Raw genomic sequence first — 19061 nt, forward strand, 5'->3', positions numbered from 1 at the left:
CGTGTTATGCTGGTAGCGGTTGATATAGCCTCATGTGGCCTTATAAAGTTAGGGAAGATCTTTCTAACTCTGCATGACTGGATTTGTTTGAATTTCCAAACTAAAAAAAAGAAGGTTTTTGGACAACTCACGTTAGCATTAACATCTCCGGCGCGCCGCCGTCATGGTAGACAAAAAGTGTCGATTCCCGAGTGCGCCAGAGATGCAGCTACTAACGTTAGTTGTTCAAAAACCTTCTTTTTCATAAACTCTGTGTACACAAACAATGTTCTCAATGCTCGTGTTCATGTGTAGAGACCCTGGTGATACTACGAGCAAAGTTTCATGTTGTGTCGAGCCTTCTTAGTTTTCAAAAATAGCGATTTTGATGCTAGCATAAAAGTGCTGTAGCACTTCATTGAAAATTAGCTTGCCCGAAAACAAAACTACGATAAATCTTAAAAGTGCCTCTTTCATCATGATTATGCTTTTACACGAAGGTTTGACTCACAGTCAATCACAAATAAAGCCTTGGTTGCTTTTTGGCGAGAGTTTCACTTTAAATAATGTTTAATATACATTTTAAATTATTTAAAAATATAAAAACATTGGGTCTAAAAACTTTATTTCAGTGTTTATATATATATATATATATATATTTTTTTTAACATACACAGTTCACTATACTGTCCGTATAAACACATGCATGACCAATTGCGTTTGAATACTGATATATAAATACATCAGCTCAAATTTATACCTGACTAAATGAATGAGTATAATAGCAATCATGTGGCATTTATGTGATTTTGTCTGTTTTTATACACATAAGCAAAATGTGTGTCGGGGGAGGACGGAAAAGTAGAGTGTGCCGAGAGTAATGTGTCCATTTAACAACAAAGACAAAAAAACTTTTTTCTGCCTGAAATATTCAGCACTCGTCCACACCTGTAAACAAACTCTCATGTGTAAAATCACTTTTAAGAACTGCCCTCTTTTCAGCTCAATGAAAATGCATTTTTCAGTTGATGCAGACTCGAAACCTTTTCTCAAAATACAAACGTGCACTCAGTCCTGCAGTTTATTGGAAAAATTCAAATGGGCCACATTTGAAGATGTATGTTCCTCACTGGCCAAACACAAGCGGCTGGATGCATCATCTGCATCCTAATTTTTTTGAAAAATCATAAAGTAAATGTGTTTTTCACATCTCTGCTCCCCCCCTCGGCGACATTCAGCCTTCTGCAAGCAAACACGGCTTCCTTTAAAACATTACTGCCGAAAGCTGCTGACATGTGAGGTTGTCGTGTTTGTGACAGCCAGTCAAAGCTGATGAGAGAGTGGATGCTGAACAGGCAGCATATTGACCGCCAGCACCGGCTGAGACACATCATCTGAATTTGCAACAGGAGCTTGGATGTTACATTAGCATATGAAAGACAGGAGCCGTCACAAACTGGATTACAGCCTCGCGGATGTTTGCCTTCGCTCACCAGCCACTTAACATTCGTGACTGTCCAGACACGTGTAATATATGCAGTGACGACTTCGATGGAAGTTTGTAATAGGCGTTACGTTTATAATATATCATTCCAGTGTCTTCACTTTGTTAAAGAGAAGTACAGAGGACTGAGGCTGTGTCACTGAGGTGCAACTGCAACCACCTGAAGCTTATAAAGCCAAAACCGTTAAGCTTGTGGTGGTGATTGTGAACCCCAGTGCTGGGAGAGGGATCCCTCCTCTGTCGCTCTTCCTGAAGTTTCCCTCATTTGGCCCTTTAATAGAAGTCTTTCCTGTGAGTTGTGAGGACGTTGTTTGATGTGCAGATTGTGAAGCTCCGAGAGGCACATTTTTGATGATAACACTGATTTGTCTTGACATTCAGGTTTGTTACTCTTTTAATGAGCTATGGTGTTGATTAGTGTTTTGCGAGCGTCGTGGTGTCAGGGTGTAGTTGACCTTTGACTTGTTGGATATAAAATGTCATCATTGCACCCTATTTGTTTGAAATGTTGTCATAATTACAATATGAATTCTTGAGTTACAGCCAGCGTAGTCCTTGGTGACGTCATAGTGACTTTTGACTCTCGAATTCTAACCAGTTTGCCCTCGAGTCTGAGCATTTTTGATATCCTGAGCCCGGCTGCTCGTCACTCCATCCTCCTCTTCCTGTACTTTCTCAGAAAGGTCACCGTCCTCCATTTATCACCTCAATTCTTCAGAGATCTTTCCTTCACACCCATCCGTCTTCTCTGATCTTTTCCTTTTGTTTTTCCCGTCAGCGGCACTTTTTCTTTACTCTTCTCTCTCTTTGAGTTTTACTGCTCATCCTTCGCTTGTGACAGCCCCACCCATTTATCATCGGCCCAGCATGAGGGCGACACAATGGGAGAATAGTGCATGTGTGTGTGTGTCTGCAGTACCTTTTTAAAGTAACTGTTTCAATCTCAATATGATATCCTCTCTTCCAGCAAATCACTACAGACATGTATTATTCACACACACACACGCACACACATAGCTAGTGGGGACTGGGGGCAAATGCTGTCACAGTTTTTAAAAGGCTTCCCGTGGTTAGACATGCTTGAAATGACATTCTGGTTCACTGGAGGAAGGGAGGAGGGAAAAGGAGTGGAGACAAGAAATACAGAAGTGGAGGGAGGGGTTTTTTTTCCAGAACGGGGGCAGGAATGATAGGAGAGACAGCTGCGTGATCCTGCAGCCTCACAACTTTCTGTCATTTTGTGATTTTTTTTTTTCCATCGTTCGTGGAGTCTCTTTAATCAGAATTTTACTGTAAAGGCTATTTTTTTTAACAACATACACAAGTGGCAGCATGCAAGTTGCAACTGGAAAATATAAATATTACAACCACAGAATGAAGAATAAATTATAACACAGTGAAAACAGTAAAAACATCTGGCTATGTACGCAACATGTGTAGCATCACAAAAATACCCCTTAAAGATTTAACAGTGCTTGATATTTACGCCTAGTAATCACTTTACACCTCCTAATGTGCTATCACTACCAATATCACGAGCACGTTAGCTAAAAAAAACTACCATGTACATTAATGTTTGTGTGGGAAAAGGCCGTCGGATGAGGGGCAGACAGAAGAGGAGCGGGGCAGGACTGTTTATTTATGAGGTGATTCCTCCTCTCATCGAGGAGCGAGGGGAGCCAGGCCGCCCTATTGTTTGTCACTAATGAACAACATGAACGAGTGTGAGAAAGAAAAGAAGTGCACAGAACAGAGGCGGCTACAAACGAGACGGATTAACGCGCGGACAAAAACTGTTTGCTCCGTCTGTTTAACCTCAGAACTTCAGAAATCAGCATTTTGTGTTGGAGGGTGAAAATAGCTGCTCATTTGGTGCCGCTTCAAGTCTGCAGTGCTTTTGTGCTGTAAAGCAGACTGTTCTCAGCGCACACGCACACACACGCACACACACACACACACACACGCACACACACACAGACTGAGTTTTGTCTACAGTAAATGCCTCACAGGCAACAGGATAGCTCTGAAAAGGAAATGGTCTATTAGGGTGTCTAAACCCATTTATTTATTAGAATAAAAGCTCCAGGCAAGGATGATGTAATCTCTCCCAGCTCCTTGTAAGTGTCTTTACCTTTTACCTGATTTGTTAATAGCACACCAGTGAGTGTGAGTGAGCGTGTGTGTGTGTGTGTGTGTGTGTGTGTGTGTGTGTGTAGAGATGTTGTGTCAGGTTTTTCTGGAATCAAGGCGTCTTATTTTGAAATTAATCTTTTAGAAATGAGTAAATACCGTAATCTCCCGCCTTAAATCAAATCTCGGTTGCAGTTAATAACAGGGTAATAAAACATGGTTTTGATTGTTTAACCCGGTGCAGACACGGAGGACACGTTGAGTCCACTGTAATGAACAGCTGACAACTTGAAGGAGGCCTTGCTTGTAATTACTTTTACCACTGGGGTTGCTGGTGAGGGCATGCACAAGATCTTCACACTGGTGGCTTTGAGCAGAGAGGCCTACCTGTCAAATATCAACAGTGAGGATGCGCATACGCTGCACACATCCACACATTTAAGAGTTTTTTTATCATAAATTTATCATTTTTATCATAATGAAAAGAGAAATGACCGATGTTTGTTTTCCACAGTGGTTTGTCTGACGGCTGCTTAGTTATCGGTCATTAAAATTTACCATGTCTGTGTTTCCAATTCCATTAGAATCAGAATGCGTTGTTAAATGTCACTTCACATAATGAAATTATGATAGCAGTGAGTAGAGCGCATACCTCGGCCAAGGCCCAGCAGCCCCATTAAACCAATCAATCCTGATTCAATATCAAACTGGATAGCTCTGTATCATTTTTAAACCATCACCCATAACTGCTTCATAATGATTCAGCTCAACTTGACTGTAGGATCTGCATTAAATTGTCCTCACTCATCGATACCAGCTGTCTAAATATTTGCCTGATTTACAATAGTGTCAAAAAAAACACGCCATCTCGCAAAAGTGAGAACAGATCTGGGATCTGTCCCTTTACATGGATCCTCATCTGGAGTTAATGGGGTCCATTCAGGGCTGAGGCCCGTCCGCCATTCAAGTTTTGTGACAATCCGTTCAGTCATTTTCTCGCAATCCTGCCTACAAACCAACCAATAAACAGACACAGGTGAAAACAACTCCTTGGTGGAGGTAGTTACTGGCAAACAAACTGTGTTCCAAACCCATGCAGTGATATCATTTGTACCACCTCGTGTTTGGGTATGAAGCAAGGATGGCTCAATCATGATCCTAACACCTGTAACCTGTTTACCTGTGGAAGGTTTCAGACAGGTGTCCCCGTTTGTTTGAGTCATGCTGCCGGCATCAAAGTCAGAATAAACATGTTCACAAATCAGTTAAGCCGACGAGATATTCAGTCTCCGTAGTGTTTTTCAAAGTGTCACATTCTGTCTTTATTTGTTTTACACGCGTTTATTGAAATCGAGGTTGCGGCTTCAATCAAGCATTAATTCCACTTCAACCTCGTTCGGAGAATCCCTGCAGAAAATGAGAAGTGGAAGCGGTTATCTGTGAGCCGAATCCCTCAGATCCTGCTGCTTGTTTTCAATATCCTGCTCACCCTCCTCCTACTTTTTCTTTTACTAAACCCCATCTTGCTCCTGTCTGCTCCCTGCCCCCGTTTTCTCTCCACCCGTGTCCTCCCTCCCTCTGTGTGTGTGTGCGCGAGAGCGGGTCAGCCCTCCCTACTAGGCAAGTGAAGTAAACTCCTTCTTTTTGCTCCCCCCTCTCTCTCCCTCTCTCCCTCTCTCCCTCTCTCTCTCTCTCTCTCTCTCAGCTGGGCTGCTACTGTCAGACTTGGTTGGAGGACAATCAACTGCAACTGCTGCTGCCGCTGCTGGTGTGTCTTGTGTGGTGTGGACTTTCTCACGTTGCGGTGGACACACACACACACACACACACACACACACACACACACACAAACACACAGAGAGAGAGACACACACACACACAGGAGCTTGCATGCCCGGTACTACCCCTCCCCTCTGTCTCTCTCTCACTCTCTGCTGCACACACACTCACACAGACACACACACACACACATACACTTGGAGAGAGAGGCGGTGTGTGTGAGTGGCGGACCCTGCCGTGTGGAGTGTACTGAAGAGGGGAGCGGAGAGGAGCGGAGCGGCAGACTCTACCATGCCAGTGCAGGGAGGAAGGCTGAAGCGCCGTGTGTCTCTCTGCCTCTGTCTCTGGAGCCGGAGTCCTCTGCTGCTGCTCGGACTGTTCTCTCTTCACGCACAAGCTCACGGTGAGTCCCTGCAAACTTTTCTCTCTCTCTTTTTTTTTTATACTCAATCTTTTTTTTGCTGTGAAGCTGCTCTGACGTTTCAGCTGTTTTCAACTTTCGGCTGAAGTTTGCTCCTTCCTGAAAAAGCAGTTTTTGTTCCCTCTTCTCAGTGTTTCTTCAGAAGTTCAGGTTAAGTCTGTGTCTGCGAGTCTGTGAGCGACTCGTGATGACAGCCAGTTTTATTATCGTTTAAAATCGTCTCTGAATGTGTTGAAACTGATGCAGGCGTCGATCCCTAAACAGGAGATATGCATGTGGTTTGTTTTACATCAGGGGGGGAATCATTCAGGTTTTTAATGTTACTCACAGCAGTGTGTGTTGGACTGAATCAAGGCCAGCAGCTCAGAAATGTCCCAGCAGAGAAGTTATCATTTTATTTTCATATTTTCAGATTATGGGAGAGAATTATAGGCAGCTCTCGACTGATTAAAGTCATATAAAACACAATCTTAGAGGCCAAACGCATGATTATTTTCAGATTTTCACATCATAACAGTTTGATCACTCAACGACAACTTCTTGAAGATCTTCTACTGGCCATGCGGAAGTAAGTCAAGGTTATTGATTATTTAGCCCCCCTGTAGTTCTCTGACGTCCAGCTCCACATCTTCAGTCGCTGTGTGTTCGCTGTTTCCCTTCAGACGGACGGAGAGATATATTGTCACAGACCGACATTGTTACCGTTAGCCGCGTTGGTCTGCTTTGTCTGTGACCATGTTTGGTATGTGGAGTGTGATTGGTGAGGTGTCGGACAGAGAACATGTCAGATTTAATAGTCTGTTATGTTTAGGGCTGTGATGTGTGTCATTAACGTCTGAGTCTCTTGTTCTGCTGGCTAACGGCGGCGCAGAAAGTTTTTTTGTAGACCGGCTTCACGATCACTGATCTAAATAATGTCGCTACTGAAGGAAATGCTGTTAAACTGAATCCAGGATCCGAGCTGAGACGCTGTTTGTGAGTTATAGTGTCCGTGCGTGTTTCTCTTCTCCGTCTTTATTGTTGATCTATTTAAAGTCATTGGAGATTCTTTCAGCTGGGAGCCCTGAAGTTAAGCCAGCGGCGGCTCATGCCTCGTCCTCAGTGTGCTATGTGCTGAGGTCGTCCTGCGACCTCTGGCTGCATGTCATCCCCTCTCTCTCGTCCATCTTTCCTGTCATTGTCACCGGTAGCGTCGGCTTTCCTCTGGAGTCCGCGCTGTGTTCGCCTCTTCTTTTGATTTACTGTCCGTGCTCGCGTTTTAAGAGCCCAGCCTCGGGTGGAATAACAGTTTTTTCTTTTTTTTTTTTTTAAAGGCTACGGACATTTAAGCATTTGAATGACTACACACATGAGTTCCTGTGAACACATACATAAAAACCTGTGAGTGTTTTGGAATAACACTGAGCGCTCTGTGTAGGAAGCTGCAGAACAGCTGCCAAAGAAGAAGACATATGTGAGATCTGACATGAAGTTGGACCTCTACCAACTTTGTGTTATACTCCAGAAAATCGTTCACACTTTTTTTTTTTCCCCCTCAATATCGAGTTCATATCATTTGTTTCCTGTCACTTATCTTAATGCTTTGAATTTCTCTTAAAAAATTCTGTTGCTTCAGCTGCTGCGAGCAGGACGTAGTTAAATCTCCATGAGTGCAGTGTTTGGGGTTTTTGGTGTCAGGTGTTGGGCGTTCTCTGCTTCGGATATCTGTCACATCTGAGCTGAATACTCTCTGAAAATATGTATTTATTTGAAGACTCATCGGCTTCACTCCATTAGCTCTTGTTCAGTTCGTATGAGTTGATAAATAAAAATGGTTCATCACTTTGAAACCTTAATAATGTTGCTATGCTTCTAAAGATAAACTCAAACAGTGAAGGTAAAGTGCGTCAATTTCTTTTGGTTTCCGTGTCAGCTGACCACGACTGGCCTCTGCGAAAAAGCCCAGATCGTTAATTTGAAAATCAGCCAGCTTGAACGACATTTGGAAATCTCAAACAGTTTAAACTGTATTCAAATAATTATTTTTGCCTGAGGCCTGTCGGCGACAGCCTCATTCATTGTTTGACACTTAGATGATTGATTGGACCAGCAACGGGCTCATTCATTGGCTGACACGCAGGATGATTGATTGTCCTGGCGATAGATTCAGCCGTGACTCGACGGGCAAATGTTTGTGTTTCTGAAAGAACAGTAAGAGGAAAAGATGGAGCAGGTAGAGCGAGAGGATTCTATCTGTGCCTCGCTCTCTCCATCTGCCTTTTTTCCCCGGCTGTGTTCTCTCCTCTAAACCCGGCGCATGGACGCTTGGCAGAGTGAATGGAAGTCTAGACGTGGTCATCTAGTGTTTCCTGGTCCTATAGCCACAGGTGAACTGGAATCATTTCAGGTTTTCAGACAGCTTCGGTTATGTGTCTACGTGAAGGTCACCGATTTCCCTCCGAGCGCGTCTAGGGCATTGTCTCTGCAGCAAACAAATAAAAAGGACGACGTGTTCGTTATTCTTCAAGGAGAAATGAGAGTATAGTGAATGTGCACACACACACACACACACACACTCTCACACTCTCTTCTGTGACCTTCCACCTACGCCAGGCAGCAGCCTTCAATGTGAGTTCTGGGAAGTGAGGAGTGAGCGTGATAGCTTACATTTCATTGTCCTTGGTGGAAATAAGCACCACTGTATCGGTTTTCACAGTCAAAGCTCTGCCAGTTGCTTTGCTTTTGTCACTGCCCGCTAATGACTCTGTTGCTCTCTGCAGAATTTCAGCTTTTTTTTCTTTTTGATCTAACTGAATTAAACACCTACCCAGTCCTTAGCCAAAATAAAAATGGCTTCTCACATTTTTTTTTGCTTTTTACGCCTCGTGTTGTGAAAGTACTGCGAATGCGTCGTACCGCTCCTGAACTCTAATTTCACGGTCATCTGTTTTCAGTTTTCATAAAGTTGTTGGCAAAAAAAACAAAAAAAAACAGTCTGTGTGCTTTCACCTCTCCTGTGTGCCCATGTGTGACCGAACACCTGCTTGTTGATTTCAGGTTCCTCTGAGCTGATGTTTTCTTCACACGAGGACAAATTTACATAAAACTGGTGTACAAGACACCAAATGTAGACGCTTAGTGTTCAGAGCTGTGCTGCCTGATCTTAGTCTTTGAGAAGCTGCACAGGTACCAGACGAATACAGACAGCCGGCTTCTTATTTTGTCACTCAACATGATATTCATGTGCCTCTTCACCTCGTGAGCATTCAGTAAGCCCTCTCGCAGTTACTCAGCTCTCAGGAAACCATTGACAAAACTGTCATTCATGCGGAAAGCTGGCTGTTACGTTTCTTAATAAAAAGTCGTCTTGAGAGAAATGAGGCAGAAGGCGTGAGAGCTGACTCACAGCGCCGGGCTGCTGGTAGCGCTTTCTGCTCCTCAGCCTCAGAGCTTCCTGACAGGATGTGTTGAGTTCCCTCGCTGGAAACTGATACCTCATTAGAAGAACTGATCCGCTGGCTGTAAAGAGCTAAAACACAGAGGTAAGGTGTTGCTGCAGGGTGTTAAATACAAATCGGCGGTGTCCTGAGGTAAACTCGCATCTCAGATATAGCCTCTTTTTTTAATTTTCTCTGTGGCGAGACCTTTTACTCAGCACAGCCGGGGGGGCCACTAACCAACGGTGCGCCCTGTGGGAGAGTCTGAACCGGTGAGGGTTAACAAGGTGGGCTAATGCGGCGGCAGGAGTAGAGGATATAGCGGTTCAGTGACAAGAGACGACATAAATACGAGTCCCTGATATGCCACGCTCGACACAGCTCTTATATTGTGTGTTTGAAGGGGGGGAAAGAAAAAGTGATCTTAAAATGACCTCCAAAAGGTGGAAGGTGAGGGGAAGTGAGGAGAGTTTGGGACTGAGGGGTATTACTTCCTGTAATGGATACAGATCCAGTAACTTCTATCCCAGTCAGATTACCGGTCTGGCCCTGACTTCTTAAGACACAGCTGGAGCAGTGGAAGTTGTGTGTGTGTGTGTGTGTGTGCGTGTGTGTGTGTGTGTGTGTGTGTGAGAGAGAGAGAGAGAGAGAGGGAGAGTTTTTTTAATACAAAGATAAGCTGCGATCGTGTAGCTAAGGTCAGATTGATTTAGTACGAAGAGTTGACATATAAATGAAACATTTCAGCAACGCAGGTTCCAAAAAAGATGAATTCTGCGGGTTTTATTACGTGTCTCGGTGAGGTGGACCCAGTTTGAACCCTCAAAGTTTGCCTGTTTTTTTGTTTTTTTTTTTCACTCAGTAGAAAATGGAACAAGTAGGGAGAAAAACAGTGCTGACCTTTACTTGATAAACTGCGGCAGAATAGAAGCTACATACTTTCCCTCTTACCTGCAGGGCTGTTCATCCACATTGTTTTGGTGTGAGTCGCCGAGGTTTGGAGATATCGGCCTTCTCACTAGTGTAATGGAACTAGATGGCAAACAACAACAACTACTCATGACCAGTTTTGCTGGCTCGCTATGTTAGCTTCATTAGCTAGCCTAGCGTTAGTGAGTAGCTGCAGATTTCCTTAATGGTTGAGAGGAACATTAAACTGCTCACAATAAGATCTGTGGATTATCTTACATCACCGGGTAATGTTTTCTAGAAAGAGACATTGCTTTTGAACGTTAGCCACCTGGTTCCTTAATATGCGGCAGAGGGCAGATATCTCTACAGCCGATATCACGAAAACTCTGCAACTCGCTGCAAAACAATCTAGACAAATAAATAGCAGCGCAGGTAAGAGGAAAAATATGTTTGTTTAATTTTTGGTCAAACTGTTCCTTTAATTGCCCGAAGATATGCTTTTAGCTACACCGCAGTTTGAAGTTTGAACCAGTTTTATTGCACTAGTTGTACAGCGGCTGTTTAAGAACAGTGGCCATACTTACATTTTTCCCTCTACAAGTGAAGTTGTGTCGCTTGCTGTACGTACACTGCTGCTCCTCTGATTGTGTGAGCTGAGAGCTCTGGACACGGCGCAGTGCAACACAATACAGTGATGGACAGATAGCAGGTGAAGCGGACCAGAGCGGAGCAAAGCTGGCTGTCACAGCCACAGTGCACTGGGACTACAAGGGCTTAGGGTTTTCCATGCACTCCCCCCCCCCCCCACCCCCCCCCCCAACCCCACCTCCACATTATATCCACGCCTCCACCCGCTCTCAGCCCATGGAACATTTTTTTGTTTTTCTGGATGGGGAAGGGAGATTGGAGCGAGGAGAGAGAGAGGAGAGAGTCGCTCCACGTTGTTTCTGGCGGTTTGGCTCGGCGTTGGGAGTTGAGACAGGTGGAGATATTTAATATAGACAGAAGAGATGGGACTGTTGAAGAAGAGTAGAGGTGTTCTTCAATCAGCCTTTAAATTCTCTTAACACGCTGAATCTCGACTGTGACCCTGTGTGAAATCTGAGCCACTTTAAATCATCTTTAAGGCCGAGATCGCCACTATTTCCAGGCCAAGATTGCTCTTAGAGGCTTCATGAAAAAGATGCTGTCAGCTTGTCTGTGAGCCTTAAATGAATTACCTCATTAACTCATGACCTTTTTCCAGCGGTGCTATCATTTCGGCCGTTTGTTAATCACAAGTAAAGCGAAGAATAAGAGGGGCGAATAGATCGGCGACTCCAAACGTGGCGGTGAGAAATGAATCGATTCTCGGGTCATTTGTGGACGTCAGCGTGGCCACTGTGAACCAAACGGCTCTGCAATACAGACAATCATCATACGCTGTGATAGGTACCTAATGGCTGTCCTGATGGGAGTGGGATGGTGTGTGTGTATGTGTGTGTGTGTGTGTGTGTGTGTGAACGGGGCCTAGCTGACAGCATGTTTGTCCAGTGAGATAGTACAGAGGAGGCCTGGAGCCACTGATGGGTGATATGTGACTGAGTTAATGGGAAGCTAATCACACGGAGGAGACAGTGGGACGCATACAACTGTAAACACATGTACACTTACACAAACACACAGACGCACACACACACAAGGCACGGGCTCATACTCTGGTACATGCAGTGTGTTCTTGTCATGGAGGTTATGTAAATACACACTAATGTCCACATTCCGCACATTATCCACACATTAATGGGAAATACATTAATATCCTCCCACAGTCACACACGAACACACACACACACACACACATAGAGTGCATGTATACACACATGCCACACACACATGCACACATACAGGCTGTAAATGGACGCAAAGTGACTGTTTAAGCCTGTGGAGATGACTGAGACGCCACAGACCACAATTCTGGGAAATAAACACATGGCAGCTGTAATGTTAACACCATCAGCTCTCCCTCGACTCACAAACACACGCACACACACACACACATGCGGCCCCACACACACACACACACACACTCACGCTCTCTCCAGGCCCACAGGCGCACAAGCGAAGGCTCTCACCTACACACAGACTCGTTCTCATGCTCGGCACCGGACGTCTCAAATTCAGATTTTGTCCATTTATCTTTCAGCCTGAGCAATCACTGTCGGTGGCCATTAGTTCTGCTTGTCAATGATTGTGTGTGTGTGTGTGTGTGTGTGAGAGAGAGAGTGCATGTGTGTGTGATGTTTTTGCTAAGTGACAAAGAGTGTTTTGATTGCCCCTACCAGAGCTGAGATGTGTCCTGAAAGGGGAATGATGAGTTTCTGGTATCTTGTTGCATTACTTTTTTTGTGTGTGTTAAGGGTGTGTGTGTGTGTGTGTGTGTGTGTTTTCACTGGAACTGATACACATGTTGTGTGTCAGAACCTCTGCACCTCTCCGTGACACAAATCCAGTCTAGATGGTCTCGCAGAGCCTTGAAGCTTCATTGAAGCTTTCAGCAACAATGACGCACGCTTGTGTTTGGCAGCGTGGCTCTGCTCCTGCGACGCTCCAGAACAAATCTTGACACGGACTCGACTCGAAACACTTGGCAGAGCCCGGGATCTACGTCACTCACCACACATTCTTGATTTGGATAACTCTAAACGGAAGCACTGGACGAGGCTGCAGATGGAGGGAAGCATGGGGAAGTAGGGTAGCAGCGGTGTTTACGAAACAGAGAGAATGGCTTTCAAATCTCACAGTTAGCTCCCGTCATAGTGAGACTGTAGGTGGATGTAACCTATAAAGGCTGTAGGGAGCATGTGATGTTAAAATGACCATGTAATAAGATCTGTCTGTGTTTACCTAGCTCAAAACCAGCTATTATAACACGAGTTTGTACATTTTTAACAGGCCTGTATCTGTATGTCGTCCTTCATCACCCCGGATCAGCTCGACCTGGGTTACCGCATCTGATGTGTGACGTAAACAACTTAATCAAAGTCTTATCTTTAAGCTGAGCGTTCGCTGTAATCAAGCCATTTGATTTCAACAAAGTTGAACTTGCCCATTGAGGCCATTAGGCATTTAATTTCTGTCGATACCGCCGCGAGGAGTGAATCCACAATGAGTCCTGTAACTTCTAGCGAGGATAACAGAGAATGATTCCTCTTCCCTCTTTACATTTTGCCTTCTGCAGATCTCCCGCTATTCATGCCTTGTCCGTAGCGGCTTTCAGCGTCGGCATGCTGTGTATTTAAAGTTTGTGTCTCTTGTATTATTTATTTAAGGAAACCATGCACTCGATGTGTGTCTGAAGTGGGACAGTTTTTTGTTTTTTCAGCCTGCCAGGAAGGACCACGAGATGATATCAGTTTATTTGAGAACGGAGGAAAAGCTTGTTTAAATCAGAGCCCAGTTTAAGGACGGTTATCTTGTGTAATACTGTACGTATGTTTTATGTTCAGCTCACGAGAGACACTCTTGTGGGTTTCAATTGTTTCTTTGTCTTGTATCTTTATCATGACCGTACAGAAAAAGGTGACATCACGTGACTATGAGTCAACCCCTCTGTGTCTCACAGCGAAGTACTGCACCTCCAAAAAATGCAGAGTATCTCCGCCATGCCGTCATGGCCCATTTCTCAAATCCACCTTTAGCTCGTGAGAGTGTGTTTTTAATTGCTCCGGTGCGCACACACACACACACACACACACACACTGTGGGTGTCTGCGTGGAATTCTAAACTCGGCCCGCTACTTTCGCCGCGGCCAACTATCGACTTGGCGCGTGCGCGGCTATTGTTTATCAGTTTATAGGCATGATTTTGACATACCTCCATGATGGAACAATGAGTCACATGATGATATCACGGGAATAGCATATCCAATACGGTAAAAATAGCTGCCAAGTTTGAATGGACTGTGAGGGTGTGTGTGTGTATTGTAACCTAATGCTACTTATTACTCTATGCGATGGGTGTGCATCATCGTCCGAGTATGCCGTGTGTTCGGTCGCTCAATTAGTTTGGAGTGTTTTCGGGGAATATGCATTAGAAACCACACGTTGAAGGCTGTGGAGCTCGTGTCCTGTTTGCGGTTAGGGTCAAATTGGTCCGAAGTCTCGGCAGAACATGATTAAAAAACCAACCAGGCTTTCAGACGGTGGGAGCACATCTCTGAAAAGAACCACCGATGGCAGAAGTTGGTTAAAGTTCATTTGATATCAGTAATTGCCGCAGTCACTGTTGTATATGCAGAGGTTGAGTGTGTTTGTGTGTGGAAAGTGTCAAAGCTTTATCCAGCACAGACGCCAGGATAAGATGTCAGCAGTTAACATTTCTGCGAACCGTAGATACGTCCATACTGTATGTGCATGTCAAAGGCTGAGTGCCATATAGACACATGTACAAAATGTATCATATCATGTTCATGTTACACGTTTAGTACCTGACATTCATAGTTACAGTTAAGAGTTACAGCCGACAAGGCTGCCAAACCCATGACCAGGGTTGGAGTCTGCATGTTGACATTTGTTTGTAGCTGCTTCATATTTTTGACGAGGACAACACCGTTTCACAATGTGCAAGCATGACACCAGCGGATATTTGTCGAAGAGGCCTTTGGGACTATTTCCAGCCGTGTTTGTGGCAACAATAATTAGGTTGTTTTAATGAAACCTCTGAACGTCTCCAGCCATGTTTGTGACCAAAACAGACAAACTGTGATGTTCTTCTAAACCTTACCAAGTGGTTTATGTGGCTAAACCTAACCAGAGCATTAGCTCACCATTGCTACAAGTGAGAAATATGAAATTGAACCTACGGAAATAAAAAAATGTTTTTACTTTTCTGTGGTTTAGTAGATAAATACTTTGCTGACATTATTCTGATGATTGGGTTGCTTTATTATAAAAGTTTTTGGCTATTTTTTTCTGCCGTGCTAATAAATGCAACAAACCCAGAAGGGAAATAGTTATTAAAACTTGTCTGATATCTGCTTTGTTGCAAAACTAAACACGAGTGCTTCCTTTTATGCGTACCAGTTATCTTCCTCTTTTTTAGAATATAGAAATATATTTCACTTTTTTTTCCAAAAGTGAATTTTCATGTGTTTCAGTCTCGGAGTGTGTTTTCAAAGACTCCATTAACATACTGACACTGTGACAGCCGGGCGCCGTACTGTACGTGCTGCCGTTAAGGCTGTTGCGCGCGGTGAAGCATTCCTTTGTGACACACACATCTGTCTGATGGTGCAGAAGAGCAGCTGCTTTCAGGGATCTGCAGGAGATCACAATGCTTCTCGCAGCTCCATTTGTCTTCCACGGGAATTGTTTGAAAAGAAGACGTGGGAGGAGATTTTCCATCTTCTTTGAATGTATTCTGAAATCCATCAACTCTGTTTAGCTTTAACATTTGGTCCCCGAGGTAAATATTTGCATCAACCAGCTATATCTTATGTTTACATTCGAACAAAAGGCCTCAATGTAGTGATCTTTGAATTCAGTTTAAATAATTCATAGGAGGAGGCGATGAGGTCATAATCTCCCACCACAGTATGTCACTGCATTTAAACAAATCAGTAAACTGCAGGATTATCTGTTGTTGGCATCGTGAAGTTGTGTGTGAGGCTTTTGTAGTTTTCTTCAAACAAGATGTGTACAAAGGCTTGAAAAGTTTAGAAAAAGTTATGTCTTCAAGGTTCCTAATATGATCTCAGGAGTTGTCGTTTTTCATTGGCAAATCAGTTTTTGGCGGTCAAATCAGGACAGTGTTTCACGAGCCAGATTTGAACCAGCGGCATCAGGATTGCTTTACAGTACACAGCCGCGGCCCACTCATCCAGCCCGGATGCCCAGCGTCTGAATTGATGCGAGCAGTTTTGTTGTGAGTAGGAGCCCACAGATGGCCATGAGAAGGAGCAAAGGAGCCTTTTGATAAAGAGACCAGCTGGTATCCTTTCTCTCTCCTTTTCTGTGCCTTGCTCTCTCGCACCTCCTTAAAGGACCGTTTCATCATTTCCTTGTATTCCAAAGGGAACGCTGAGGGCCTTCTGGAATGAACTCACAGTTCCGGAATCCTTGTGTACCTGTCACTCATGCCCATGAAAAGGAGGACGCGCTCGCACACATACACACACACACACACACACACACACACACACACACACACACACACACACACATCCCGCTGGTCGCAGCATAAAGCTGGCAGATGACAGCTGTATAACCAGAGACTGGCACTGGCTCATTACTACATCATTCATCAGGGTGACATAATGAAGGAATGTTTGAAGAGCTGTTGATGATGTTGTTGTGTTAGAGGACAGAACGGCTGAATGCAGTTTCGGCAGCTCCCCCCCCTCACCCTCCTCACCCTCCTCACCCTCACTAGTTTCATTGTGCCGCTTTTGTTTAAGAGAGCATCTTAAAATCTCTTTTCTGTCACGACATTACTACTCGGTGGTCGGTCTCGATCCTGGTTGTGCGATTGGTGCGAAGCTTTTTTTTTCCTGTTTTTTTCTCACAGGACTGACTGAATCATTTAATTAAACCTGCGACAGACAGGTTTTCTGCTTCAGCGTATCATTATGAGGTAAAACGCTGATTGCACACTGTAGTGGATGAAAGAATAATGAAAGCGTTTCCCACATTGTTTTTCCCGCCGGGCACGCGGTCGTCCGGGAAGAGGAAGGTTAACTGGTCGATCCATTTCTCCCGGAGACCGGATGATTGAATAAACTCACGTTATGTGGTGTGTCGTAAACGAAGCATGAATAAAGAGGTGAATTCTGGGAGGAGAAGGTGGTGGTGCAAGAAGTATGTAGGAGAGGGAAAAGAGGAGAGCGGGCTTCTTCTTTAAGTTGTGCGTAGAAAATGAGGTGGAGGAGCGATGATGCGTAACTCCTTCTTGTCCTCAGGGTGCCAACGCGTACAACAGAAACTATAAGATTGTGCGTCTGCGAGCTCGAGGCCGAACCAGTGTCGGTAAGCGCGACCTCCTAATCCGACTTAAGCGAGACTCGCGGCGAGAGTCCGTCTGATGCTTCCCCCTTCTAATATTAGCACAGTAATAAAGTAGACACAGAGGCAGAGAGTCAGACATTTGTCACAGGACTCAAAGGCAAAAACATTCAAATTTCAAAGTGCCTTTCGCCAAAAACAGCCAGAGAGAAAGAGAGAGAGAGATGACCTCAGCTTCCCAGCACTGAGCCTCTGGATCACAAAGTGGGGTTCATTAAGACATTCCTGCACATGTGGGATGCCGAGGCTCATCATAACACTGACAGGAAGAAGAAACATGGAGATAAGAAGGAGAAGAAGAAGAAGAAGAAGAAGAAGAAGAACATGGAGATAACGCCGTGCACCGAATGTACATGGACGCCGAGAGAGAGAGAGAGAGAGAGCAAACCTTTCACCTTCCATGTTTCTTTCGCTGTACCGACGGCACTGTCAAACACCAGCAAGATGGACTGCTACTTAGAGGGAAGAAGGGGGCAGGAAGGGAGCAGTGTTGTCAAATGAGTGTGTCTTAAGTGGAAGGGGGGAGGCGGGGAGTGTTTACACGGGCCCGGTGAAAGGGCTTTTCTGGTAGGCCTTGTTTGACACGGCCGGGATAACTAATGAGTGCGTTCCCTCTCTTTCCATCGGCTTGTCCGTCTATCTTCCTCCACATCTCTCGTCTTCATCCCTCCATCTCATGCACCGCGTCCATCTCCCTCACCTCCGTCCGCTCGGTACATCTAGCTATCTGTCGCTTCCTTTGTGCGATACAGTTTGTACAAAGCAGCATCTGTTGAAAAGAGGCCCCACTTTTTTCTTTTTTTTTTGCTTTTGGAGGTTTTGTGGGGCCACGGTTGTTAATTGTGTGTTTACAGTGGCCCCTATATCCTGCCATCAAGCCTGAAAAAAGGCCTATAGGGGAGACCTGACAGCCTATACTAGTGTCTGAAAGGCCGTTTTTGGTGAAAGAGCTTGAAACAATTATGGTGTCGGTGAAGTGCCTGGAAATCCAGCCTGTTTCAGAGCACAGATAATTTGACTTGCAGCGTGTTTTGACATTAGTGGTACTTAGTGAGCTTTGGACTGGAGCCGCCGTTGGTCAGCGCTGGGCTTTTACAGGGTTTGCACCTCACAGCCAGGAGCAATATTTTCCTTTACTTCATGTTTACTCTCATATTCCCTCACCTGTGTTACCAGCGCTCGCCCCCCAAAACCAAGAATATATTACATTATGAAAAGCGGCCTTATGAAGCAGTTAATCACACTTTTCTCTGCGGCCACGTGCCATTTTACACCTCTGAGACTAAATACGTTTTCATCTCCAGGGAGGCAACCTTTTTTTTTCTTATTATTAAAGATAAGCCTGGAGGAACATGCAGGACCAATGACCAGTGGAAACTCAGCAGTCTCTGTATCCAGTGTATTTAGCAGCAAGAAGTAGAGGACAAAGACAACAACAATAAAAGGAGGGAATAAAGAGCAGAGCTTGAAAAGATGAGGTAGCTGGAAAGATACAAAGAGAAGATAAATGACTCGCTCGCATGCAGGAGTTTTCCAAAGAGTCAGGAGTCAGAAGATAGCTGTAAGGCAGGCAGTGTTACAGTTTGAGGATAATAGCTTTCAACTGATGATATATTATGAAGTGTCAACAGGTAAAACAAAGCAATTTTAACAGAAGAACCACAAGGGATTCAAACCTTCGTCAGGGAGTCAGTTGTCCTGATGCACAGAAGCGCCAGAGTTTGTTTTTATGACCGTGCCGTGACAATAAAGACATTGTAATAGCCTACAAAAGAGATTCTTGGAGTTTTAACCTGTATCCCCATCCAGGAAGCACCAGGAAGTGTTCCTACCTTTACATTTTTTAAAGTAATTCAGCAAACTGGAAAGATGAGAAGAAATA

General features: G+C 44.5%; 1 protein-coding gene across 4 annotated transcripts in view; it reads left to right on the forward strand.

The window, feature by feature from the left end:
• bmpr1ba (bone morphogenetic protein receptor, type IBa) overlaps window positions 1-19061 on the forward strand; it is a 75129-nt gene that overhangs the window by 44242 nt on the left and 11826 nt on the right. For all 4 annotated transcript variants that reach the window (XM_030416080.1, XM_030416083.1, XM_030416082.1 and 1 more), the window contains exon 3: window positions 5319-5795. In XM_030416080.1, the coding sequence (XP_030271940.1) occupies window positions 5684-5795 (112 nt within the window). In that variant the 5' untranslated portion in view covers window positions 5319-5683. The remainder of the gene's footprint in view (window positions 1-5318; window positions 5796-19061) is intronic.

This window comes from Sparus aurata, chromosome 5, assembly GCF_900880675.1.
Source record: "Sparus aurata chromosome 5, fSpaAur1.1, whole genome shotgun sequence".
NCBI lineage: Eukaryota > Metazoa > Chordata > Actinopteri > Spariformes > Sparidae > Sparus > Sparus aurata.